This window comes from Tenrec ecaudatus, chromosome 15 (assembly GCF_050624435.1).
Source record: "Tenrec ecaudatus isolate mTenEca1 chromosome 15, mTenEca1.hap1, whole genome shotgun sequence".
In the NCBI taxonomy this organism is placed as follows: domain Eukaryota; kingdom Metazoa; phylum Chordata; class Mammalia; order Afrosoricida; family Tenrecidae; genus Tenrec; species Tenrec ecaudatus.
The window spans coordinates 25,371,396-25,386,450 of record NC_134544.1 but is presented as its reverse complement, the minus strand read 5'-3'; the positions used below and the strand labels follow the sequence as shown (position 1 = coordinate 25,386,450).

At 51.4% G+C, this 15,055-nt stretch overlaps 1 protein-coding gene across 1 annotated transcript; it reads right to left on the bottom strand.

Annotated features, from left to right (window-relative positions):
* Positions 1-1,974: 1,974 nt before the first annotated feature.
* On the bottom strand, positions 1,975-2,094 carry LOC142428098 (dolichyl-diphosphooligosaccharide--protein glycosyltransferase subunit 4-like). The gene has a single exon (XM_075533228.1). The coding sequence runs from the start codon at positions 2,092-2,094 to the stop codon at positions 1,975-1,977; it is 120 nt and encodes a 39-aa protein (XP_075389343.1).
* Positions 2,095-15,055: the final 12,961 nt, after the last annotated feature.

Here is a 15,055-nt window from a genome sequence, read left to right as displayed (position 1 = left end):
GCTCCAGGATTGCGGCCGGAAATGCGATGTCAGAAGTGCCACAAGGAAGACAGGGAAGCGGCAGTCCTTCCCTGGTGTTTCCCAGCTTTTGAGGACAGCTGGGTTTGTCCCTGGGAAGCCAGCCCCTGTTATGCGCTGGCCCTGCCCAGGTGCAGTGCCTACTATGTGTGGGGCCTGACCTGCTACAGGGCCTGCCTGGGTGGGGCGTCCCCACCACCCACCTCTGTGTCGGGGAAGGGGGAGGACTGGTCACAGAGGGGCGGCCTAGGGAACCCCCCCTCCCACCTCCCTAACTGAGCCTTCCAGGTGTGACCTGGACAGCTGTTGGCAGATCTCTCTAGCATCCTGAAAAGGACTCTAAAGAGTCTTCGGGTGGGGCAACCGTTACTGTGCTCTGCTGCAAACAGAAAGGCTGCTAGTTCGAGTCCACCTGGAGGCACTTTGGGAGAACAGCCTGATGATCTCCCGAACAAGCAGCCACTGTCTGCTCTACTGCACACCGTGTCACTGGGAGTGACAACCCACCAGATGGCCATTGCTTTCATGGCTACCAGGCTTTGCGGGCAAGCAGAGCCTTGTCGTGCTTGGTCTAGAACTGGGCATCCCAGCTGGAGGAGCCCCTCGCAGAGGGGGTGAAAGAGGATCTTGTGGTCCAGGAGAGACTCAGTCCACCTCTCTATTTATATTTTCTTCAGAACTCAAAAGGGAAGCCGTGGACTCTGGGGCTCTTGCTTGACTGGTAGGCCACAACCTCAGGGCTCGCAGGGGACATCCCAGGTCCATTGGGCATTCCTTCACTCTTGAGCGCCCCAAGACATTTCCACTTAGCTAGAGATTTAAGACTAAGATATGTCGAGACTCTCATCTCCATTATTAAGGACACCAACTTTTATGAAAACAAAAACCAGTTGCCCTTGAATTGAGTACGACTCACGGGGAGCCCACGTGCGGCACAGAACTGCGCTCCGCAGCATTGTCTGAGGATGTGACTTTGCCGAAGCAGATCCCTACGCCTCTGAGGGGTTCACACCACCAACGTGGTGATGAACAGGACAGGCGGCACGCCCACCCCACACCCCCCAAAAAGGACACATAGCATTTAAACATTCTTGAAATGAGACCCGAGAGTGACGATAACATTAACATGAAATCCACGAATGAACAGACCCCAAATGGCAGAGCTGAGCCTTCCATGTCCCTGCCCGCCCCCTCCCTGTGGGAACTCCTGGTAGATGAAATTCAGGATAGGTGAATGTATACAAATGTAACTGGGGGAATGATGACCTTGGCTGAGAAGTTTCAGGGGAAATGAGGAGCTAGCTATCAGCGAGTAGAAGACAACGTTCTGGAGTGGATTGTGTCGGTGGCTGCAGAACTCTTCTTAAGTTACCGAACAATGAAATTGTATGACATGTGAATTATCTGCCAATAAAGCTATTAAAATATACATCTACATAACCAGAATTATGGTTACATGGGCCATTTCTTTTTCTTTAACTAGTAAGAGTGGGTGACAAGAAAATTCGAGGACCAATGACCTAGGTCAGGCTTTAGGGGTGGGGGAATCCTTTGTAGGACTTGGGTTATGGAGTCTCCCCCAAAGATATAACGGCTTGTCTAGGCTCTGATTCTCTTACTGTCACTGCCAATGAGTTGGACTTGACACTATAGGACAGGGTAGAATTGCCCATGTGGGTTTCCAAGACTGTAATCTTTTTAAAAATAAGTATATATATTTTATATTGGGGGGAGAGTAGAAGAGCCAGCAGCCCTATAGGGGGCCCTATTCCGTGGCGGCTTCTTGTTCTATAGGGTTTAGGGAGACTTTGAGGAAATAAAAGTTGTTTGGAAAATCTGGGTGTAGTTGCTTTGTATTTTGTGATGGGTAGAAGGGATGGAGTGAAGGGTGAGGGCGGGCCCTCACACTCTCCATCTTTCCTCAGATTATGTCCTGGACCCCTGGGTCTGAGAAAGCTACTCTCCTTCCTGCTTCTTGGGATTGTTGATGGCCACGTAGTGATAGAGAATAACAAGCAAGATGAGAGACACGCCCAGCATTTTGGCGAAGATGAGGAGCTGCATGTCCGTGAGCATCCTGAGCAGCCTGGCTTGGCTCCGACGCTCACTGTGTACAACTTCGCGGTCAGCGCCTTGGGACGCGCCGATGCACTGTTTGCAGGCTGAGAAGCGCTTGGTAGATGAGAGCAGATTCTGCTTTGTTCTCCATGCTCTCCAGGTCATAGTTTGGCTGCTTCATCATCTGGGAGAGCTCAAGCCAGGTTGACCCTTGCTTCGAGTCTCTGGGAGAAGGCACCACATGGGAGGGGTACGGAGTGGCACAGGGTGGCGGGCGGGGTAGGAGAGAAGGGTGCTTGCACCCCAGCCAGGCTGCTGTGTGCAGCAGGGTCACCTCACACTGGTCACGGGGTTCCTCCAACCTTGGAGCACTGGCTACACGGTGCTCAGCCTGTGAATGCTTCTCCGGCACCCCGACCTGTGCACCTTCAAGACTGTCAGTCTTTACAGAGTAGAAAGCCTCATCTTTCTCCCATGGAGTGACTGGTGGTTTCAAACTGCTGGCCTTGTAGCAGCCCCTATGTAATTTTCCTCCGTTTTGTGATCTGATATAATTAAAATGTTCACCTTGCTAATGTTAATGAGGCAGGATTAGAGGTAGTTTTGCTAATAAAGCTGGATGCAATTCTATGGGATTCCCTGTATCATGAGTGAATCTTTTTGGGGTTGTAAAATAGATTAAACAAGCAATTAGAGATAAGAGGAACTGGCAACTATGATGACAGAAGAGCCAGCACTGGAGTATATCCATTAGGTCCAGAGTCCCTGCGCTGGGAATCTCCTAGACTCAGGGGAAGATAGATGCCCAGACATCTGGAGATCTCCCAGGGGGGCTGAGATTTGGACTTCTAGCCTCTGAAACTGTGAGAAAATGTTTCTGTTGTTAAAGCCATTGCTTGTGGTATCTCTGTTCAAGCAGCACAAGAGAACTAAGACCCTGTCTGTGGTCGTTACATAATATGGTGTCAACTTGAGACTCTGAAGAGCAAAGGGGGTGGAGTTTAGCCTGCCAATCAGGTCACAGTTTGATGACCTCATTTGGAGGTGCTATGGAGATAAATAGCTCATTGGAGGCCAGACTCACACTCTCCACTTCATATTCCTGCTGTCAAGCCACGAAGCTACACTGAGGAAGCCAGAGCCCTGGAGCTGGAGGAGGCAGGTGCTGAAATGCTTCTACTGCCTGACAAGACTTTCCACCGACTGGTCTGTGATGTGATCTTCCTGCATTCGGTGTCATTGCATGTGCTGTGTGAGTCTGAAGAGGAATTTACAGACTGGTACCAGATTTATGGGCTATTATCAGACTTGTGGACTTGATCTGGCTGGGCTGGGATGTTTTCTTAATATACCATGCTCTTTGATGTAAAGCTCTTTCTTATACACACATGAGTGTCTATGAATTTGTTTCTCTAGTCGACCCAGACTAAACATACTGTGCTAAAACCTTTATTGCTGACCCCACCCCAATGTCCAATTCAACAGTTTTGGGTGGGGCCTGGAAAACTACATTTGTAAACAAGTTTCTTAAACTAAACCTAACTAAACCCAGTGCTGTTGAGTCAGATTCAGCCACCCCAGAGGGCAGGGTAGAAGGGCTCCAAAGGGTTTCCAAGGCTGTACGTCTGTTAGAAGCAGACTGCCTCCCTCATTTGTCTCCCTTGGATGGCTGGCAGGTTTGAACCACCAACCTTGTGGTTAGCCATCTGTGTTAGACAGGGTTCTCATCATCCAAAGCTTAACCCACTGCACCAATCCCCAGGTGAGGCTGATGATATCAGTTGGAGACGACTGGGTCAGGAGAAATGCCCACCAATGGCATGAAAGCAAACAAACTGTAAATCTCTGCCCAGGGGAAGGCGAAGACCCCACCTGAGACCCAATCCTCTCCCACTTGAAATTCATCCTCATAGATGAACCCCTTGGCCTTAAACATGGTTTTGCAAACCCTTCTGTTGTTGCTGACTCCTGGTGATATAATATGACCGAGTGGGCCTGCCCCTAAAGGTTTCCAAGGCTGTATCTTGATGAGAGGAGACCTGGCAAAACTGCTGGTGGGCTTGAACCTGTGACCTTCTGGTTAAGGAGCTGAACATTTAGCCATTGTGCCACCTAAGGGAGCTCGTGCTAGTGAATGCTTGGGTTGGAATGGAGGAGGGCTGGGGAGGAGTGGCATGGGCCAGACTGCTGACTGCCTTCACCTCCAGGGGCTCTGGGGTTGGGGTCAGAGAGCTGAGCTGGGAGCCCTGTGCTGGGTGTCCTTCGAAGCAATACTGGGTGCAAATGAGGGGGGCATCTCAGGTAGGATTCTCTTGCTGCCTCTAAGAAGCCTGGGGCTTGAGGGCAGAAGGACCCGCCATCCTTTGGCATGCTCAGCGAAGACTAGGCTTGCTCACCTGGGGATCTCGACGGGGCGGAGGGTTTCAGTCGCAGGAACTGAGGAGTGGAGGCAGAGGATCTGTGGGAAGCATAGGGGAGATTGGGGAGACAGAAAGTGAGGCATGGGTTTGGGGGTGCACCAAGCTCCTCGCCCCCTCCCTGCACCCACCACTGACATCTGGGACAGGAGACTGACCCGCTGTGAGCAAAGCCCTGGATGACTCAGAGGTCAGGGGCCTGGCAGGGCATTGGTGCCAGGCAGGAATCAGTACCATCCTCATTGTCCTCTGCCCCTTACCTGTTTTTCCTTCTCACACATGTTCTTAGAGGGGCCCCTTGGCAACTCGGAGTTTCTGATTAGTGTATGTGGTTAATGCTCTTGGCTAAAGGAAAGTTTGGGGATTTGAGCTTACTCAGATGTACCTCAGAAGAAAACCTGGAGGTCTTTCTTAAAACAAGCAAACAAACCAACAAACCCTGCCATTGACAACCTTTTGGAATGCTATTCTATTCTTTAAATTTCTTTGAGCTGTAATTCACATATCATGCACTTCCAGAGTTCAGTCGTATTTAAAGAGTTGCAAATACATCGTCACAATCAGTGCTAGTGCATCCTCCTCACCACTGTTTCCCAATTCCCTTCAGCCTCATCCTCACCCTGTCTCCCCAATAAACCATTACATCAGTTATTGTCCCTGTACACCCACCCCTTCTCTGCTTTATGAACTGAAAACCTCCCCCAAAAATCCTCAAACAAACCAAAACGGTAAATACGTATTAAAGCAAAGAAGAACAGACCACTGGCGATATTAAAATAAACCAGAGAAGAAAGCTCTGTCAGGAAAAAGAACTATTTAAAACTAGAACAAATTCAGACTGGGCCAAGAGGGCGTTCCAATGGCCAGGCATCATATTATACGGTAGATCCATTTGCCCCAATCACGTTTACAGCAGTCGATAGGATTGGAGAGCTAGTCTCTTCTGACACCCAGGGGGTCTCCATGGTGGAATCTACTTGGCAAGGAGAGTTGTTATTGATGCATTTTAAACCGGAAGCAGTAACTCCCTAAGGAGTGTGGCTTTGGCGGCAGGCGTTTCTGTCCAGGCGGGCCTGCGGGAGTGTCCCTTCTATCCAGTCCAGCCACAAACATGGTCGCACAGGCCGCACACTTGCAGGAAGGCTGGCTGTGAGGTCAGTTGTCTGCCCCTGCGTTCGCTGCCAAGGAGAATGATTAGGGCTCCCCAGGTCTGAGGGTCGTGGGGGGCAGGGACAGGCATAGGCAACTCCCCAGGCCCGCTCCTGAGAGATTTGGCCTGGGTCTTTGGACTCTGGTCTGGTCCCCTGTTCTGCTGTAGTGATATCCCTCTCCTCATTCACCCTCAACAGGAGGCTCAAAGGAGGTAATAAGAGGAAGTGCTTCCAAGATAATAAGCTCTTACGCTCCACGATGATCCACCGGAGGGCAGACCAACAAGCCAGGCTCCACCGCCATCTCCCCCTTGAATGAGAGCCCACATGTTAACACAACAGGACCTCCACCACCCTCAGGGGTAGAGCAGTAGGGAGTAAGCTCACCTTTCACCTGCTGAGGGTAAGACAGGGGCCTAAGAGACTGGGGCTGGGGACAGGACCCATGAGCTGAATGCCACTGCGGTCAGAGCCTGAGAGTGGACACGTGAGGGCCCAGAATGGCCACATCTGCCTCACAATGCAGTGGCTAAGCAGACACATGCTGTGACTGCCCCTTTCAGTCGGCCTTAGGGGTGGCCATTCTGCAGACAGACAGACAGAGAGACAGACACAGAGATCAGCCTGCACTCTCCATCCCTGGTGGGCCTCCTCTTTCAGGACACTGGGAGTCCAGCTCACTCCATTCTCCCCCAGAGTACAAGTCCTGACCGGGTGGCTTAGCGCAAGGACTAGCAAACTATATCCCAAACTGGACCACTGACTGACCTTTCCCGGGAGCAAAGAGTGGTTTCCACATTTTGAAATAATTGCACAACTTCAAAAGAAGGATGCTATTTGGTGACAAGAGCATTAGGTGAAATTCGAATCTCAGTGCCCATCAACAATGCTGGGTCCACCTGTTTGATGGTGTCTAGCTGTGTTGTCGGCCACCAGCGCTGAGCTGAGCAACTGGGACAGAGACGATATGTCCCCCGGAGCCTAACATATTCACTATCTGACCCTTGACAAAGGAACTTTGGTGGCGTAGTAGGTTATGCACGTTGGGCCACTAACCACAAGGTCAGTAGTTTGAACCCACCAGGTATGCAAAGGGAGAAAGGTGAGGCTTTCTACTCCAGCAAAGAAACCCACTGGGGCAGTTAGGAGCCCTGGTGTGTATTGGTTATATGCTGGCCTGCCAACCGCACCGTCAGGAGTTTGAAACCACCAGCCACTATTCGGGATGAGGCCTTCTCCCCCTGTCAAGAACCCCCCGCCCCGCCCCATCTCAGAAACTCAGGGAACCGACTCTGAATCAGCATCAACTTGAGGGTAGTGAGTTTAATTGTCTTTGCCCTCAGACACACCAAGTTTGGCAACTCTTACTTAGAAACGCCTTCTCCCCAGGAACATTGGCGTTTTAATTCATGCTCACATCTTAATGAAAGAGATGAGTGATGTGGAATTGGAGGAACTGACTTCCTCAGGCCAAGACCTTTCAATGGAAGGGTAGAAGGGCATTCCAGCCAGTTACCCGACAGGACCAAACCCAAACCCACTACGACAGAGTTGATTTCGACTCTTGGGGAACCTCTCCTGGGTACCCACGGCTGCCAATTGTGATGGCAACAGACAGTCTCATCCTCATCTTTCTACTGAGGAGTGGTGGCTAGTGGGTTTGAACCACCGACCTTCCTGTAACAATCCAATGTTTAGCCCAGAGTTCCCTAACAGAGAGGAGGCAGGGCTAAAATAGAAGGATTGGGGCTGGGCATTAGAAATCCTGTTCTCGCAACACAGCTTCAACCAACTAATAATTTATGTGTTTTTGCACAAAAGGCTGTCCACCCCAGATGCCTTTCTGGGCCACTACAGAAGCGCCCTGCTGGCCTCCAGCAGGAAATCGTTAACAGTGACAGGGCTGTGCGACCTAGGAAGGGTCACAGCAACACAAGGACCGGCCAGCTCTAGAGCAGCCTGGTGAGATTCATTTCTTCCTTCCCGCGAGGGGCACCAAGGTGGCTGCAGGCATGGTGGGACTGTGGTCCTCACCCGTGTAGACCCTCAGCATCTGTGCTATTGACAGTTCACCACCAAGGTCCCTGCCTGTGTCATATGCTGAGAGACACCTATCTGAATCTCTCACCTGCTACTGTTAAGCCTAATGGGTGGTCTAATAGCCTTGTCACTTGGTCTTTCCTTAAGGGTGCAACCGATGAAATGGTCACACACTTCCTGTCTACAAACTCATGGTGCTTGAGTGGCATGTGACTCATTGTGACCCGAGGGCAAAGTCAAACTTCCCAAGGCTGTAACTCTTTCCGGAGGCGGGCTGCCACATCTTCCTCGGGGCGGGTTGGAACCTCTGACCCCTCAGTTAGCTTTGCTGCTGGGCACTTCATTCGGCTCCACCAGGGCGCTGTAACTTTGTACCCAAATGCTCTGGACGCATGAGGACAGTGGCCCTGGAGAAGTCGCCGTGGGAGGGACTTATTTGCATGCCAGTAGGAGCCAGCGGGGCATTTCGAGGCGCTGGCTAGCGTGGCTTTAAGGACAACCTCCGGAAGCTGCTTCCTTAAATGGCAGTCCCAGGTTCCTGTTCCTAGACATGCCAACTCCAGCGGCACCCCGTGCCCCCAAGTCACCTGAGGGGCCCCAGTCCTGGAATGGGCATCCTCAGCGTGGTTGCACTCTGAGCCAGGGAGCCCCACCCTGCGGCGGTCCCCCAGTGCCGGGAGCCTCTCCTTCCGCTGGAAAACGCAACCCTGCGCAGCAACACCTGGACTAGCTGTTTTCTCCCCCTCTTCCATTTGTTTCTAACAGCCAGCCTGTGTTGGCAAGGCAAACGGTCCAGTTCTGCACTACTAAAAACCCTTCTGCCACTCCTCTCCTTCGGTGCCCAGGGCACACAGAGGTGCCCCAAGGGAGGAATTCAACCCGCCCCAAGAATGCACTGAGGTCTGGTTCTGAAGCCCTGGGGCTATGTGTGTGCAGGGCGAGGGCCCCTGCTAAGGAGGACAGAGTCCTTTCTAGGTGTTTCCCTGGAGGTGGGGATGGGGTGTGTGTGTGTGATGGGGGGGCAAGGCAGTGGGGGGAGGGGGGAAGGGCGGACCTGGTGCCCAGCTAAGCAGTGTGGGTGGGTGGGAAGGGTGATGGAGGCTGGGGCAGGGGGTGCAGCACTTCCTGAGGGTTTGCCTGGGGGCAGGGTTTTCAGCTGCTGCCATTGGCCCACCCTAGAATTCATCCCACTGACTGCGATCTGCCAGGCTGGGCTGGTCATGTGGTCAGCTGACACCCCACTGCAGGTTGCCTTCCAGCTGAGAATAGCCCTCCTGCCTCGGGTCCCCAGTCTTCCTGTGGGGAGCCCGTCAGGCCCTCTGAAGCCCTCCTGGGTATCCCACCACAGGGCAGACTGGAGGCCGTGGCGTGGGAGCCACCACGCTGGCAAGGCTGGCTTGCAAATAAGAGACTATGAGGTGTGCAGATGCCAGCGCAGGGTCTGCGTGCGTGTGCTCGGTGCCTGGCAGAGCACACACACGGGTGTCTAGGAGGGTCTGACAGCCTGGCGTTGAAGTTAGAGCCAAGTGCCATCTAGTCGATTCTGACTCAGGAAGTGCCCTGCCGCCTCTTTCTCCCTGAGAGCTCTCGGAGCACGGACCTTCCGCTCGCTCAGCAGCGAGTGCTTAACTACTGTGCGGCCAGCGCCCTTCGACTCAGTGCTGTTGCTTGGGACCACCGAGCCCTTAGCGTTCCATCTGGTCTGGATCCAGCGTACCGCAGCACAAAGGTGCCTCACCTGGGCCATGGCCAGAATCGCTGCTGTTTGAGGCCATTGCGCTAGGCAGTGTCAATCCATTTGGTTGAGGGTCAGCCTTGGCAGGTCTAGGAAAGCCCCCAGGGGACATCAACGTTTAGCTGGGGTATAGGCAGCACCTGGTTCAAAGGTATGTTTGCTCTTCAAACTCGGGGCAAGTGGTGGAAAGGTCTGGAGGGCAGCCCTCCCCACCGGCTTCTGATCCGGTGGCTCCCTTAGGAATGGAGGGATCAATACTGAATTCATCAGGGAGCTACGCTGGATCTAATCATGTTAGCATCACAGTGCTGGTGGTCTCAGGTCTGGCCCCTCAGAGTGGCCTGAGACCAGACACAGAAGGCTTAAAGGGGGTTGTAAACAAATCATCTCAGAAGTCAAACGTAGGTGTCTCTTTGGACAATGGGTGAGTACAGGTACACCCTCTCTTTCCGGAGGCCTCTGGTTCCTTCATGGAACTGGGGTCAACCGAAAACGCCACAGAGAACAACGGGACCAGCTAGAAACATGCCAGGGAATGGATGCCCCAATTTTCCAACAGGATCTTTCTTGGCATCCATAGAAACGGACCTCTCGCGTCATTCTTCAGCGTTTAGTACACAAAGTATCGTTCTCACATTTCGGGGCAACTTGCAGAGCTGCTGGGATGAAGGACAGCCTGTCCTCAGTGGGATGTGCCACGCCGGTTGCTGGCGGGCGTTAGCGCTGAGGTAAGCCAGCGGGGACAGCCATTTGAGGTCTGGCAGCAGAGAGATCTTTATGGAGGGTTTGAACAGTGGAGGCTCCCGAAGTCTCCAGCACATCGACTGCAGTATCTCATTCAACATGGAAGCTGCCCAGGGGCAGGGGAGCATCGGGGGGGAGGTGGGGGTGATAAACTCCCTGGTAGATTGCCAGGTCGGCCCATCCCCCATTGCTGTAAGACAGGGGCTATTGCTTTGCCCTCACAGAGGTTAAGGATTAAATGAGGGGGGAGGAGCTTGTGGAGAAACGGAACTAAAATTAAGTGTCTACTTTCCGGGGCTTGGTGGTGTGAACGAGCTCCCTGCAGGTCTGGCTCTCCAAACGGGAATCCCCAGCAGTGGCTCTCGGGTGGTGGTGAGTTTGTCCCCAGGGTCCATTTGGCACCGATGGCTGAGACGTCCCAAATGGGGCCGGTGTGTCACTGCACTGAGTAGGTGGAGGCCAGGCATGTGGCTAAACACCCTTACAGGCAGGACAGCTTCCCTCCACCACCCACTTCCGCCACATGGCCCAGCCCAAAGCGTGTAGGGTTGAGATTGGAAATCCTGATGTAAGGGAGAGAAGGTGGGGTGGGGGTGGTAAATAAGATAGAATTTTGGGATTGGCAGCAACTCTCCCCCGCTGCAAACAAAACAACTCTGGGGAAAGGAACCCCCACGGAAGAAAATAAGGTGACAGATAACTCACGGAATTAAATGCAAGACACTGGATCCTGAATTAAGACCCACAGGGCAGCAGACAGACGGGAGACTCTCTTGGCTCACGCACGCACTGCCATCGAGCCAATTCTGACTCACAGTGACCCTATGGGATGGAGCAGAACTGCCTCTGTGAGCTTACAAGACTGATTTATGGGACTAGCACTCTTTCTCCTCTGGAGCAGCTGGTGGGTTTGAACTGCTGACTTTGAGTTAAGCAGCCCAACTTGTAACCCCTACCTCCACCAGGGCTCTTGGAGCGGCTCTTGAGTGAGTTGTAAAAGGGAATCAGAAGGGGAAGGTCAAGATGGAACAGCAGCTGGAGGGTTGACACGCAGTTCTCCTGTGAGCCTGGCACCAAGGAGAGAGGACACGAGTTGAGGGCACGATCAGGAGTTGCTTGAGAAGGGCGCCATACAGCTTGGCGAGGAGTTTCAAGTCCTGGAATGCCAACTGACTGGAACAAAGACAGCAGGCAGGCTGCCCCCCCGCCCCCACAGGTGGTACCACACATCTATGCTATCATAGATGGGGTCCATCCAATCCCAACTGGGGATTTCACTTCCAGAAGGTGAGCTACAGATCGAGAGACTATCAACGCCAACGAAAGAAAGTGGCCAACGAAAGAAAGTGACCGCAGCCATGGCAAGCCCTGAGAGCTCTCCGGCTGGGCCAGTAGCTCCTCAATGACAACATGGAAATTCGGACTCAATTTTGACCAGTCTAGACATTTCACTGGGAGCCTTAGGGGTCTGGGGGGTGACATGTTGGGCCGCTGACCACGAGGCCAGCAGTTTGAATCCCCAAGCTGCTCTGTGGGAGAGAGAGGAGGCTTTCTACTCCTGTCAACAGTTATAGTTCAGAAACCCACAGGAGAACTTCTACCCTGACCTCTAGGGTGATGACGACTCGATCACGAGTTTGGTTTGGGGTTTGTGAAATTGCGTTTGCTGGGCAGTGTGCTGGAGTGCCTGTCTGTCCATCAATTTTGAAGAATTGATGACTTTAAGCTGGCTTAAGACCTTTACGGTCACGATACAAATGAAGCCTGCCAATAGAAACCTGACTGGCATGCCCAGGGGCCAGGTGGGCGAAGGAAGGTGGTGGGAAAAGGAATGGCTGGAGGCTGCTACTCCTGGGGAAGGTTAAAAAAGAGGGCAAGATCGGAAGTGTGGTCACTTTAAGAGGGTCAGGAAACTGGGTAAGAACATCCAGGAAGGAAAGTCTGCGAGTCGAAAATGTAAAAGTGTCCGTTTCTGTACTATCCTCAACCACAAACACCGTCTTTGGCGTGAGGGTATTTTCAGAAAGCACCAGGAATTACATGTTCTGGGAGAGGAAACAAATTATGACCCTGACTCCAGGTTCTCACCACCCCCTCCTGGTGCAGAGTAAAACCTCGTTACTCCCGAGGGGGCTCTAGAAACAAGCCGTTACCCATTTATGGAGTTTGCTTTCTTTACTTCAAATGAGGAAGCTCTCACAGAGTAGGAGCAATAACCTTTGTGTACCGAGGGGCAAAATCTCAGATTACGTCTTGTCTCTCGACAGTGACATCTTCCAGAATTAGAAATACCACCAGGTAGCTTAGGAAATAGGCACTTTCCAAGAAGCACAGATTCAGTAACTTCCAGCACAGTGAACCAAAGTTGCTATGCGCTTAATCCAAACACAACCAGAGCCTCTTCAGGCCAAGAGACAGCAAAGGTCTTCCCTCAAGTCCAGCTTTAAGAGCTGCTTTCAGTTACACGACTATTCCAGGTTCACGTTCACATTGCAGTCTGCCTTGCACCACCAGGTTCACATTGCAGACTGGTCTGCCTTGCACCAGCCTTGCTCGCTGACCAGTCTGCCTTACCTGGATGTAAAATAGTCTGGGAAGGTTTCATTTCATAAGCTATTTCTTAACAGTAAAAGACAGTTTTCCTTATGAACTCATTATCAATACTCTTTGTTTTGACCTAGGAACGAGCTCCAAAGGAGCCCTGGTGGCGTAGAGGGTTACCATTGGCAAGGTCAGCAGTTCGAAACCACCAACCAATCCTGGGGATAAAGATGAGGCTTTCTGCTCCCATCAAAAATTGACAGTCTCAGAGCCCTGCAGGCAAGTTCTACTCTGTCCCACAGGGTGGCTGTGAGTCAGAAGTGACTGGACAGTTGGGTAATTTATGAAAATCTGTTATTAGCTAAATCCACAGGTATTTTCACACAATCTGTTCTGAAACCTTAAATCTTCACCTTGATCTTTAAGGTACAATTCTATTTCCATTCTTCAACACTTCCCATCTATGACTCAAACACCAAAACCCATTCAGTCCCTGTGTGTCTTGGTAATTCTTGCAAAATATGAGACCAGGTCACGTCAAAAGTTTCATTTTGTGCTTGCTACTTATAATGGGCAAATGTCCTGGGGAAGAGACTGAATACTTTAAAACAGGGGAATACCAACCATTTCCTTAGTGGTATTTACATCATTACATCCTTGTAATTCCGGGTCATTCTGAACACAGTGGTAACTTGTTGACTTGCCCGAGAATAGTCTCCTTTGACAGGACCTCCGTCTTGGAGTTCTAGGACAAATAGTTCGTTCGGGACTTCCCTGTTCCGAGCCCCCAAATCTGCACGCGCATGATTTACTACTTGAAACACCTGCTTGTCCTTCTTGCCGAAGCTCTCTAACCCTGGTGGTTTCAGTGCTGCCCTTTCACAGGCTAGCAGCAGGCGAACACGGGGCAGTCCACAGGGGTAGAGTAAGTCAGTAGTTCCCCTTTTTCAATTATTTCACATGATCAGCTGACCAATCCTAAAAGGTGTCATTAAGATTCTCAATAGGACAGAGTCTTAATCCTTCTTAAATGGGATCTCCTTAGAGAAGTTCTCAGTGCCCCTCCCTGTTTCATCAGGGCACCACTGCCCACGACTTAATCCTTAATAGCACATGGTTGTTAGGAAGAGCGTGCCAGCAACCCTTCGATGGTGTGTGGGAGTGTATCCCAACACGTTCACAAAAGACCACGTGGAAAAGAAAGAGCAAGAGAGACAAGGTAAATACCCAGCCATTTGGACAACAGCCTCAGCGTTTGCTATTTGGAATGAGGAAAGTAGTAGAGAAGGAAGGGGGGATTAGCCGGCTGAGAACCAGTGTCTGGTTCTGACGGAACTTTTTTAGTCTGTAATAATAATCGTGTGCTTTCCCGTTGATCTGGACTCAGCGACTCTAAGGGCCAGGGTAAAACTACTCCCAAGGGTTCCCTCCGCTGAAATCCAGGTGGACCCACAGGCCTTTTGGCTATCTGGTGGAGCGCTTAACTACTGTGTCACTAGGGCTCCTTGTAAATAATAAGGACCTGAACTTGGCTTCTAATCCTAATTTTTCTAGCTGTCTTCACTTGGGTTAAAAACAAAAACTACTGGCCAAGGGATTCTTCTGATAAAATCTTTTATGAAAAGGATTACAGAATAACCTGACACCAGCCACATCACACTCAGTGCCGAACCACCCCCCACTCGCACCCCCACCCCCAGCCCTCCTCTAGGCGGGAATTGCCCAATTCGCCATGGTTTAGGAGGCAGCACTGCTGTGGCTGTTGTTTCCTGGTGACACTAGCCCACATTGCAGAGTTCAGAAGCCTCTCTCCTTTAGTACTTTCATAAGCAACAAAAACAAAACCCCCAAAACAAAACCCCAACCCCTGGCAGATGGGAAAAGGAAGACTCAGACTTGGAACTGGGAAAAGGGCTGATCAGTTCTGCCAACATTCATTTCAGGCAAGTCTTAGCCTCCTCTGTTGGCAAGGAAAACCAGGCTCCACAGCAGGTATTTCTCAAGGTGCCCTGGAGGATCTTGACCGTACTTCAGGATCCTCTGGTCACACAGTTTAAGCTTGAGTTGTATAAATACTATAATCACCCAAATCATTTAACTTTTATACATCGGGAGGATGAGTCTAAAATTAGCAAACCATGTCTAGAGCTGTGATCTTTCTCATCAGTGAACCTATATTTTTCAGTTTTCTAGCACAGCCCGATGATTTTGTGTAAACCTCCAATAAAAAGACTTAGTTGACTGAATATTCAGAACAGAATAAACGGAACAGACTGAGAACCTGCCCAGCTATCGGCAGCTGAGCTTCACTGAAGAGCTGAAGTTCACTAAATGGGGGAGAGATGGCCTCT

What these genes read in the sequence shown, in the direction of transcription:
- LOC142428098 (XM_075533228.1), bottom strand. Translation starts at nt 2,094, where the DNA reads ATGCTCACGGACATGCAGCTCCTCATCTTCGCCAAAATGCTGGGCGTG.